Source organism: Mirounga leonina, unplaced genomic scaffold, assembly GCF_011800145.1.
Source record: "Mirounga leonina isolate KUSES-001 unplaced genomic scaffold, KU_Mleo_1.0 Mir_127, whole genome shotgun sequence".
NCBI classification, from domain to species: Eukaryota; Metazoa; Chordata; class Mammalia; order Carnivora; family Phocidae; genus Mirounga; species Mirounga leonina.
The window spans coordinates 713137-724583 of record NW_023270316.1 but is presented as its reverse complement, the minus strand read 5'-3'; the positions used below and the strand labels follow the sequence as shown (position 1 = coordinate 724583).

At 58.7% G+C, this 11447-nt stretch overlaps 1 protein-coding gene across 1 annotated transcript in view; it reads right to left on the bottom strand.

The window, feature by feature from the left end:
* Nucleotides 1-1211: 1211 nt before the first annotated feature.
* Nucleotides 1212-11447, bottom strand: part of GRTP1 (growth hormone regulated TBC protein 1) — a 20349-nt gene continuing 10113 nt past the window's right edge. Inside the window, exons 5-8 of the mRNA XM_035003020.1 lie at nucleotides 9520-9616; nucleotides 3857-4029; nucleotides 3593-3778; nucleotides 1212-1525 (exon numbers count right to left, since the gene is read on the bottom strand). Of these exons, the coding sequence (XP_034858911.1) occupies nucleotides 1436-1525; nucleotides 3593-3778; nucleotides 3857-4029; nucleotides 9520-9616 (546 nt within the window). The 3' untranslated portion in view covers nucleotides 1212-1435. The remainder of the gene's footprint in view (nucleotides 1526-3592; nucleotides 3779-3856; nucleotides 4030-9519; nucleotides 9617-11447) is intronic.

Genomic DNA, 11447 nt, shown 5'->3' with positions numbered 1-11447 from the left:
AGGATGGCGGCAGCAGGAGGCCCCACTGGCTGTGCTCAAGAGCTTTCAGAGCAGGAGCTGAAGCCTAAGATTTATTTTATTTTATTTTTTTTAAAGATTTTATTTGAGACAGAATGAGAGACAGAGAGCATGAGAGGGAGGAGGGTCAGAGGGAGAAGCAGACTCCCTGCCGAGCAGGGAGCCGGATGCGGGACTCGATCCAGGAATCCAGGATCATGACCTGAACCAAAGACAGTCGCTTAATCAACTGAGCCACCCAGGCGCCGCCTAAGATTTATTTTAATCTTCCCTTTTTAAGCAAAGACCTGTGCCTTCCGAGGATTTATGGACCTTGCTGGCTGAGGCTGAAGCCAACCTGCCTGCCAGGCAGCCCTGGGACTGGAGTGTCCCCAAGCAGCGCCTGCGTACCTGCAGCCAGGGCCTGCCCCAGAGCTGCTTCCGGGAAGGGAGGGACTCGGGGCCACACGGCTGGTGTTTGTCAGGCCTCACCCGCCAACTGTGCCGACCCCACGCTGGTGAGCCCACGCTGCACTGCCCTGTGAGGGGTGGCCGGCCTCTGGGACGCCCCAGGCTTTGGCGGCCTGCCCGCGCCACCACTCCCTCCCCACGAGAGCGTCTACACATGCAGTGTGGTCCCAGGGCAGCGTTTTCTGTGACGCAGGGGGAAGGGCAGTGCCTCTGCTGTGGCTGGGCTGGGAGTGAGGACAGCCGGGCCCTTGCCGCCGGCACGGCTGCCATCGCCCAGTGCCTTGGAATGCACCTCCATCTGGGGTGAAACCGCAGCCACGGGGGTGCTGACGGGTAACACCTCCCCCATGTGGGCCTTTGTCCGCAGCGCCACCGCCGGGCCGGGAGACCGGTGTCTTGCTGGGTCTTCCTCCAGGGATCCGGGGTGACTGCGGCTGCACTTGCGGACCCCAGGCAGATGCTTGCCATTCCCCAAGGCTCACCCACTTCCCTCTGCTTTATTCACGAGATACGGTGACTTCAAAAGTCATTTTTAAAAAATCACCCGTCTAAAGAGCAGTCACGTGCTGTGTGCACAAACCTCACGTAAGGTAATGCTGTGCCCTGGAAAGGAGCGGAAGAAGATTTGGCATTAACAAGGCTAATGACAGTTTATTGTTTTGGTTTTCATTTTCAGTCGGCAGACAAGCTGATAGATGATCACAAACTCATAGTGTTGACATACTTTATTATAAATACGTACATCTCACATTTTATGGGTGAATATCTCAAGTAAAGACACATTTTTAGAAATTTATGACTTCATAACCCATACCGAGTTACAGAATGACAGAATTCTATATCGTTCTTTTAAAAAATTTCACAAGCGTAGAGACATCGAGTGTTCACAGCACTAAGAAGGGAAAGCAGTAAAAACTGGTCAGCCCTGGAAATGAAGCCTTGCGGCCCCGGCGGGCAGCGGCCCCAGTCAGCCCTGCGCCTGCAGCCTGGCCCTGCAGCTCTCGCGCAGCCTGATGATGGTGGCCATGGACAAGCTCCCGGGCTCGGTGAATATTTTCTGGAAGAGAAACAATCCAGGTAAGAAACCAGCTCAGCGGCACCCCCACCCGCGCCAGGTAAGGGCTTGCCAGCGGCGGGGGAGGGGCGCTTGTGCCGACCCTTGAACCCCGAGGGCCTGCGGTGGCTCTGAAACCAGCCTGACTGAGCCCTGGGGGAGCGGAGGGCCATGCCGTCACATCATCTATGCCTAACGATTTGATAATTTCGGCAGTTACGGCTGAGAAATTCATGGTTACAAACGAGGCCAAACGTAAGGCTAGCATTAGAAGGGTTTTTTGAAATTCCTCCACAGGTGCGTGCGTGTTCAGCCGGCGCTGAGGTCAGGGTGGACTTTATGTTCTAACGGGCCACGTTCCTGAAAAGGGGAGCAGGCACGTCCTCTGCTGGGTGCCGGGAGGTGGGCATGGAGCTGCGTTCTTCCCGCGATGGTTGCGCTGAGCTCGTGCGAGGTCACTGCTTTTATATTCTCCAGAACGTTCTAGATGTTCTTGCGCGGGACCGCGGAGAGCCCGGATGCACGAGCTGCGGTTCCTCTGCCGGCGTGCTCTGATGCAGAAACACTGTCCCAGGGCCACTTCCCCAACAACGTCCCTCCAAGGGGTGCATCCATGCTGCGGGACCACGCACAGCGGTGTCGTGTCCCTGTGGGCAGACTGGCGGAGCTGGCCGGGCAGCCTCGTGCTTATCCGCGCTTCCCTCCGGTGCTTTCTACACGCTAGCGCTTCCGGAGCACTTGGCGTGTGTGCATGCGCAGGTCCTCGGCTAGCGTCACACGTGGAGGCGAACCCACAGACTGGGGACTGCTGGGTGGGGTCAGGGCGTGGGTGACGGCCCCACAACCTGGGAGTGTACCAGAGACCCCCGAGCTGTCGTATGTGTTAAAGGGGGACCCTAGCTCATTCAACAGGAAACCCTGAGCCACCCCCAGTGCAGCCCTCTGATGCACGAGGGGCTTGCTGTGGGGGTACAGACAGGGTGGGCTAGGGTCCTGTCCATTCCTGGACACACCATCGCAGACTCATTCCCAGACTCACGCCCCTGCCCTCTGCTGCTGGACTCTGCCCCTAACATTGGCACCAAAGGGCTCACGGGGACAGAGAAGCCCTTCTGGGCGAGGCAGTCGGTCCCACGTGATGGGCTCCTCCCAATGAGTCGGCCGCAGGCTTAGGTCCCGCGTTCCCCATCTGGGCCCTACCATTCAGCAGACGCTTGTAGCCCCTGGCAACTGGGGTCCCCAGCACTGCAGCCAGAGAGCAGGCCACCCTCCCCTGAGCCCTGGGGCACAGGCGCCAGCTTCTCTCTGGCTGTGTCCAGGCTGCTCCCTAGGGCTGCCTCACTTCATGCGGCCAGAGGACACCAGTCGCGCACCTGCAACATCCTCGATTCTAGGGCAGTCCCGCCTGCAGAAGGCCGCCCGTCCGTCGTCGCCTGACAGCTGCCCGTGCCCCAAGCAGAGCTGGGGGCTTGCTACTTCCTGGGAGGCAGGCAGAACTCCCTGGCCACTGGCCTTCCTGGCACCCTCCGCCACCTCCCCCACACTTCCTCCTTCCCCACTTTCAGGTGGAAAAGGGGAAACCTAAAATTTGCCTCTCCCAGCCTCCGTGGCCGCCTCAGAAGGCCTGTCAGGCTTTTCAGCTCCTGCTTCATTCACTCAGCAGATCTGAGTGGTCTACACGCCGGTACCGGGTCCAGGACCCGGTTGAGGGAGTTGCCCTTCAGGGTAGGACAACAGACCCGTGCGACCCTACTGGGGCCAAGGAGAACCATCCGGAACCAGAGATGCCAGCAGCAGGGGAAGGGCTCCAACGGGATGGCAGATGGACGGGTTTGTGCTCCGACCCAGTGAACCTGGACTGGTCCCACGGGGGTCCCGGCCGCCCTGAAGCCCGTCATGGGGCTTGCAGCCCAGCAGGAGGGGCAGCTGTTGTGGAGCTCCAGGAGGACATGGGTCTGGGAGGGCTGAGGGGGCCGCCGAGGCCGAGGCCCAGAGGGGACAGGGACATGCAGACTGGTTCTCCCCCGGGGCTAACTGGGCCGCGGAGCAGAGCCTGCCCCAGACACTCACCTGCATGAAGGTGTGGCACTCGGTCACAAAGCTCCCCCTGGTGATCTCCTTGAACCTCTCACAGATGTCCGCCACACTCGTCGCTTCCAAGATGAAGGCCTGGTGCTGCTTAATTAGGGTCAGGGCCACCCGGAAGATAATCTTGGAACCTTCGTTGAACAAACAGTCCCAGATTCGGAGCACTGTCTGCAGAGAAACAAACGGTGCATCATGCGAGGGCGGCCCACGCAGCCCTGGTCCCAGCAAGGCTCACGCCGCGCTCACCTCCATGGGCAGGATGTCCACAAACAGGCAGATGAACCAGCGCGACACAACCAGGGTCCACAGGACGCCGTGTCCATCCATCAGGGCCGCCACCGCCGGCAGCTTGGTCCTCACCAGCTCCCCCAGGACCTCCTGGTCTGTCTGCAGGCCCAGCATGGCGGGACTGTAGTAATCTGCCACACGGACGAGAGCAGAAACCCAGGCACTGCGTCCCTGGCCCCCTCTCCGCTGGGGGGGAAAGCAGAAGGTTCCAGGGAGCCTCCGCAGCAAGACGCCAGGAGCCCTGGGAGCGGCTCCCCAGCGAGGCCCCAGCGAGGCCCCAGCGGGCAGCAGCGAGAGTCTGCTGGTGGAAAGCAGGAGCCTGCACGCTGGGTCCGTAGCAGCGGCACTCACACCCGCCAAAAGGCGGATGCAAGCCCATGTCTGCCTCCGGGGGAATGGACACCACTCAGCCTCAGGAAGGAGATCCTGACACCTGCTACGTGGGCGAACCTCGAGGACGTTGTCCTCAGTGAACAAAATAAGCTGGACACAGAAGGACCGGTCACACGCGGTCCCTGGAGCCGACACATGCAGCCGGGGCCCGCCCCCCGCCCACCCAACTAAGGGAGGCCGTGGGGTAGAGGGGCAGGCCCGGGGCCACCTGAGCCTTGGGGACAGTGCAACAGTGAGCCCCTTCCTGGAGGCCAGAGAAGCTGTGGGTCCAGGCAGCCTCACAGAGGACGGGGGCTCTGGGCACAAATGTCTACACGTGGAGCCCTAAGGGCTTGTCGGCTCACAGAGTCAGTCCTACATGCTGTCTGCACACTTGAGGGTCCAGGACATTACATTTCCCAGAATTCTAGAAGGAGCCAAACGTCCCCACCCCTCTAACTACAGAAGGACAGGTAGTGTGAGGTCTACAGTCTGTCCTATTCATTCCCAAGGAGAACCGATGGCTTAATTTGGAGAAATTCCTTAGCGGGGTTAGTGGCTTGGGGGCCCCAGGCCATAGGAGCACAGAAAGCACAACCCACTAAGTTGACTTCTGCCGTCCAAGGGCCTGGGCAGCTCAAAAAGAACCACACCTCCCACAGCGAGTCTTCTTGGAAGGCACGTTTGTCTTGCCAAAGAACTTCTTAGCTCGTTAACGCAACACATTATAATAAATTTTAATGCTTAGTTTTTGCTATTAAAATTCAGAAAGTGGTCTATATAATAGAAATAAATAGGATAGTTTCTGGTCCTGCTGCCCCTCCACACTCTGGCCATTCACCATAGCGAAGGGACGAAATGTTAATTAACCAGCCCAGTGGAAACAGGATCCCCACGAACACTGATATGATACCGTGGTCACGTTGCTGATTTTCAAAGAGTCAGCATGCAGTAGGCCACATTTAATACTAAAGGACCCTGGAAATGATTTAATAAAAGCCAATTCGGTTATAAAATCCAGGGATTCTCAGTTTTTCCTGCTCATATCCTCATTTTGCATCTGTCTCCTCCTCTTAAGCTGAGCAACATCCTGGCCCACCCGGGCAGATGACGGCAGAGAGTCTCTGTTGTCCCTTCAGAGTGTCCTGCACTCGACCCAGTTCTCTGAGTGACGTTGCCAAGGGAGCCGGGGTTAAGCCCTGGATGGGTAAGAGGGTTTGCTGAGCTCCGAGCACAGTGGCCTCATTCCCGGCCCCAGAGAGGCTTACAGCGACTTCTGAAAATAGACCCGTTGAACTCGTACCCAGACTGCCACGGGCCCAGGCCAGTCACCAGGGCAGGAGGGCCAAGACCCACCCACCCTCCTCCCCGCATCCTGCCCTGACGTGAAGGCAGACGGATCCCGTGCCTCTGGCCCATCTGAGCAGAGGAGCCAGCGTTCAGCTGAGCGCGGAACGGAGGAACCTCCTACGTAGCTCTGAACGGGGCCTCGTGTCAGGCTCTCCTGGGGACGGCATGCTTTTGCAAACAGCCTCATGGCCATGTCAGCACATTGGAGGGCTGAGCCGGGCTGGGGGGCAGGGTGGCGGTGGGGCGCATAGATGGAGAAAGGGCCGTGTGACTACTGCTGAGTAGTAAGCGGCCAAGCTGAGATTCAGGCCTACGTAATCGAATTCCAAAACTGATGCTCTTCGGCCAGCCTGCAGGCAGGGGTACAGGCCATGAGGTGCAGCCCACAGGTGGGTTGACCCTCCAGGGCACGTTCATCCACAGGACTCAGGCCGGCCCCTCTGCTCCCCAGGACCCCTGAGCCTCCCCGAAGCACTGCCTGGGTCCCTCACCTGGACCACCTGGCTTGAGCTGGGCTACGAACAACCTGTTTCCCTGTGTTTGGAGGGGAAACTGGTCACACCAGCTTCTCAGGACGCCAGCATATGCATTCACTGGCGCTGGCTCGTGACTTGGTGCGCTATCCCACGACGGTGCTCCCCGTGTTCCTGAGGTCGGACGGCGCCGTCAGCACCAGGGAGCTGCAGGCCCAGGAGGCCTCTTCCTGTCCCTTCCTCCTCCTGCCGAATGCCTGGGTTTGAGTGGGGACGACCCGGAAGGGGCCACCTGGCGTCCCCACGGCTGGTGTGAGCTGCCAGGTCTGCACGTGCAGGGCCAAGTTGAGTGCGTACGGGCATTGCATGCTGATGTTCCAGAACACGACTCTGAACCTGGGGTGTCACCGGCCCAGGGCGGTGGCCAGTGCTGGCCGTGCTGAGGCTCTGCCGTCTGCCTCATAGGCCCCAGCCCGCTCCTTGCTCGCCGGAGACCCTGGCCAGCCACGCAGGCCGCCTCCGCTGCAAAAGGATGGATTTTCTATGGAGCTGCTTCTGCTGAGTTTTAGGAATCCTTGACGTGTTAGTTACATGATCACAGACACCTTCCCCAAAACTGCAGCTTCTCTTTTTACTTGGCTTACGATCCCATGTCAAAATCAGTTTTTCATTTTAACGTAATTAAAATTATCAATCACATCTTTCATAGAATTTCGTTCAAGATCTTCCTCCATACTCAGCAATCGTGAAACCACTGTACATCTTATTTTCTCGGGTCCAAGTTTTGCTTTTTTTTTTTTTTTTTAAATTTTATTTATTCGACAGAGAGACAGCGAGAGCAGGAGCACAAGCAGGGGGAGTGGGAGAGGGAAAAGCAGGCGTCCCGCTGAGCAGGGAGCCCGATGTGGCGCTCGATCCCAGGACCCCGGGATCACAACCTGAGCCGAAGGCAGACGCTTAATGACTGAGCCACCCAGGTGCCCCAAGTTTTGCTTTTTCACCTACGTCTTGAATTCATCTGGAATAGAACTAAGGGTCTAACTTTGTTTCCTTCCACGCAGAGCTGTCCCAGAATGAGGCTGTCGACGGCCTGTCTCTTCCCCATTAACTGACCCATCTCCCGTACCAGTTCCCACAGACTTACGGAGGAGCAGACTGATTTCTGGGCTCCACGCTGTGCTGTCCATCCCTGACCGACACCACACTGTTCCCACAATCACAGCATCAGGACGCATCCCCAGGATTCTTTCCAGCCTGCGTGGCTTCACTCTGCCCTCGAGTATCTCACAGTTAAGCCCTCCCTGCATCCGGGAGAACCCCTAGCTCGTCAAGATCCCAGCTGCTGCTGGCTGGGCGAGCGTGGCTGTGTGTGCATGCACGGCCGCGAGGAGGTGCCGGCCCGTATCGAACTGATGGGTGTTTCTTCCTCTGTCTTCTCCAACACTGATAAAGAAATGACCCGTTCCTCTGAGGTTTGACGCGACCCTGCGTGTCTGCCCACGGGTCATCTCAGACATTCTGGGTCCCTCAGATCAGCTTTGTTAGGCGGTATTTTCCTCAGTTTTCCATCTGGCCACTTCATTTTATTCATATTCTCTTGAAGTTCTTAAAAGTCTACAGATTTCCAAATTACAGCACCCTTTCCATTTCTGAATACTTTACCTGCTTTTTCTGTCAGTCCTGCCTGTTCTGTCAGTTTTTCCAAAGAACCTGCTTTCGTCTCTGCTCATCTTTCTGACTGCTTATGCTCCGTGTTGCTGGGCCTCACCGTGTCGTCTGTGTGTCTCTGCGTGTGTGAGCACGAACCCCGCGAACCCGCGCGGCCGCCTCCAGGGAGAAGGGGACCGGGCGGCACTGGCTGAGGTTCTACTCTACGCTCCGCGCCCCTCAGCTTCTCGCGGGAGGACCTGGCAGCGCATCTCTCTGTGTAACACAGAAAGAAAGAAGTCAAAGCAGGACACTGGCGCTGGGACCACCCGGCCTGTGGGCCGACGAGCAGCGCCTCCCGTCCCCTTCCGTCCTGGCGATTTTGTTTACTGGTTTTGAATTGAGGCCTGTTTGTACTGCAGCTGGGTTCAACAGCACCTCGTGATGATAGGAAATGACATTTTATGGGCTAAAAAGGGTCAGTCTGGAGCCCCTCTGGTTCTCCAAGTCGCGCTTACCGCCCCGACACCTGTCCTCCCCGTCGGTGACGTGCTGTGCGTGGCGCCAGGGCCTCTCACGCTCCCCTCACAGATGTTCCCAAGCCCCCAGAGCAACACTGGGACCCGGCAGGTTGGCGGCAGGTCTTTGCAGACAAGAACTGAATTGATCCGGGATAGAAACTCTCCTCGTAATTCAGTCCCTGGACGCGGCTCCGTCCCCCCTTCGTCCTGCCCCGGCTTCCTCGCCATTCCCCCGCCCACCGCTCAGGCCCCCCGCAGCGGAGCTGGGACGCCGAGTGCTCACATCTTCCTCGAAGGCGGCCCGTGCAGGCGGGCCACTGGGGTGGGTGCTGCGCCCTCACGGATGGCGGCCCGGAGCCTGAGGTGGCCCCATCCAGATGCTTCCCTCCTGTCACGGTGCCACTCCAGTGCACGCTTCCGTGAGACACGTGCCAAGGTCTGACAGCCGTGGGGTCGAGGCCTCAGGTGTCCTCATCTGTAAGGTGGGTTCAGCAGCTGGGCCGTGCGTCTCAGCTGTTCTGGAGCCGACCCATGCTGTGTGCCGCGGGGCAGAAACCACGGTGCACGCCCCCACGGAGCCGGCACGGGGCTGCTGGGGCCGCAGCCAGCTCTCCTGGGTGACGCGGGGCGGCCCCAGCCCGACTCCGGGGGCATGCCCATCCGCGCCCCAGGCCGGGCGTGAGGCTGTGAGTGGTCGTCACTCCGCCCCCTCTGGAGGGCCCAGGTCTTCGCCAAGCGATCTCCATCTACGCTGCACGTCACCAAAACCAGTGGTTATTAGCCAATAAACTGACGATTAACTTGTAATTAATTTTAAAACAGTATTTGTTAATAAAAAGAAAAGTAAAAACGTGTGAAAAGAATAATTTTACCTCAATAACAGTACCAGTGGACGATTACTCTTGGGACGATTCCCAAACTCGAGAGCAAGTGTGTGCACGGAGCCAAGTAGCCCTCCCTCAGATTCTGGGACCAGCGGGCCCCGCACGGAGGTCCCATGAGTCTCCCCACGACGGTTCAGGCTGGGGACTGGGGCCGAGCCCCCGACACAGACAGTCCAAGCTCTAAGACACAGCACGAAGAAAACGCCACCAGGGCCAGAACTGCCAGGCTGCTCAGCTGGAGCCCATCACCCTAAATCCTTCTCTTCCCTTTAACTCCCATTCCGTCCTGATGAAATCCCTCCTCCTCAGCTGAGCCGCCTTGAGGGCGGCAGAGACGGGACGGGGAAGGCCCGCGGCAGGAACGGTCCACATACCCGGCAGTATTCTTCCCACGAGAGCATCTAACAGCCAGAAGGACTCTTCCTCACTCTTCGTTATGAGGATCAGATATCCCGCTATGAAGTTCATTCCCTGAAGTGAGAAAATGAGTTTTAAGCCACCTCAAGATTCTGCAGACCTCGGGCTGCTCCCCACAAACTGCATTTCCCTCGCCCTCCCCCAAAATCCGCACCATCCAGGGGTGGCCTTTCAGTGACGCACTCAGCACGAAGAGGGGGAAACACAACAGGGTGTGAGGAAGCTCTCGGGGCTCAGCCTGGAGACCTACAGACTCTCCTCCCGCCTTCAGCCTCACGATGAGACACAACACACAACCAGTTCCTACAACAGCCTAACGGCACAACTGCATCAGGAAACCAGACCCGTGGCCGAACTTCACCAAAACCACGAGGAACGTGGCCTCTGACACGGCGGGTGTGGACAGATTGTGGATGCAGACGGAGGGGGAAATTCATGGTGCATGTGAGCTACAGGCGCGGGGCTCACCCACCGCGGGGGAGCGTCTGCACGACTGCGCCTTCTCCGTCCTCCCTGTCCTCCTCTAGTGCGTCTCTGTTTCCTAAGCTGCGTGTGTCCTCCCCTGGTAACGGGGGCACAGCCAGCAAGATGAATCTGGACACGCAGACACCACGCAGGGAGAGGCCACGGGACGAGGGAGGCACATGCCAGGGACCGCCAGAGGCCACCAGAGGCCAGGGGCCTGGAGCAGACCCTCCCGTGGGCCGCTAAGGGCCCCCACCTGCGACCGAGACCGAACAGACTCCTGGTGTCACCCTCGTGGCCGCACACCTCGTCCTGTGGCCCGCATGCAGTCTCACAAATACACACCCGAGCTTTGGCATCGCGCCAAGCTTAAAGCTGTATGGGTTGTTTTTTTAATGCTGTTTTTAAAAGCTGCAAAAGGGGCGCCTGGGTGGCTCAGTCGTTAAGCGTCTGCCTTCGGCTCAGGTCATGATCCCAGGGTCCTGGGATCGAGCCCCGCATCGGGCTCCCCGCTCGGCTGGGAGTCTGCTTCTCCCTCTGCTCCTCCCCCCTGTTTGTGCTCTGTCAAATAAATAAAGTCTTTAAAAAAAAAAAAAAGCTGCAAGAACAGTAACCGGAATATGTAAAGGCGGTTTCTGGACCACGCGGCCTCCTCAGCTCCTCCAGGCCAGTCCTCGTCCAGGGCCCTAAGTTATGGCGGCAACAGAAGCCCAGCCCCGCCTCCTCTGCTGTGGCACGGCCCGCGGGTACCAGAGCAACCTCGAACAGCCCGGCGCAGTGGTCAGCGAACAGCGCTCTCCGGTAGGCACCGCTGCCGCCGGCCTCTGCAGAAGGACCTGCCCCTCCCATCTCTGCAGCCGCTGCCCTCGCCCCCACCCCCACCCCCACCCCCACCGAGTTCCTGAAGCCTCGCCCACAACGGTCAGATGCAAACTTCCCATCCGTGAATCCCGCCATCCGCAGGAAACTGTAGAAGCCGGAGCTCGGGAAGCGGGAAGCCGCTCCCACCGTGGGCCACAGGCAGAAGGTGCGGTGCCGACACACACGGAGAGTGCGTGCATGGGCCACTCACACGCCCTGACAGCACAGGCCCACACGGGAAGGCCCATGTGTCCCACGCAGGCACGCAGAGAGCGCTTGGGCCCTTGTCACTTTCCCTCCCCCACGCCCCAGGCAGAGTGACGTCTGGGAGGAACGAGGAATGATTCGTCCACACGTGACGTGCTGCTTCCTGCAGCAAACCCACACAAGGTGACAAAAATCGACAGGTAATGAGGCTTGCTGTTATCTGCAATCGCAGGAAGCTCTGACTTCCAGAAATGATGTGGAAGGAACTCCCCGCCACATCGCGTGTGCACGCACACACACACGCACAGGCATGCACATGCACGCACACATGCGTGCACACATACATGCACAC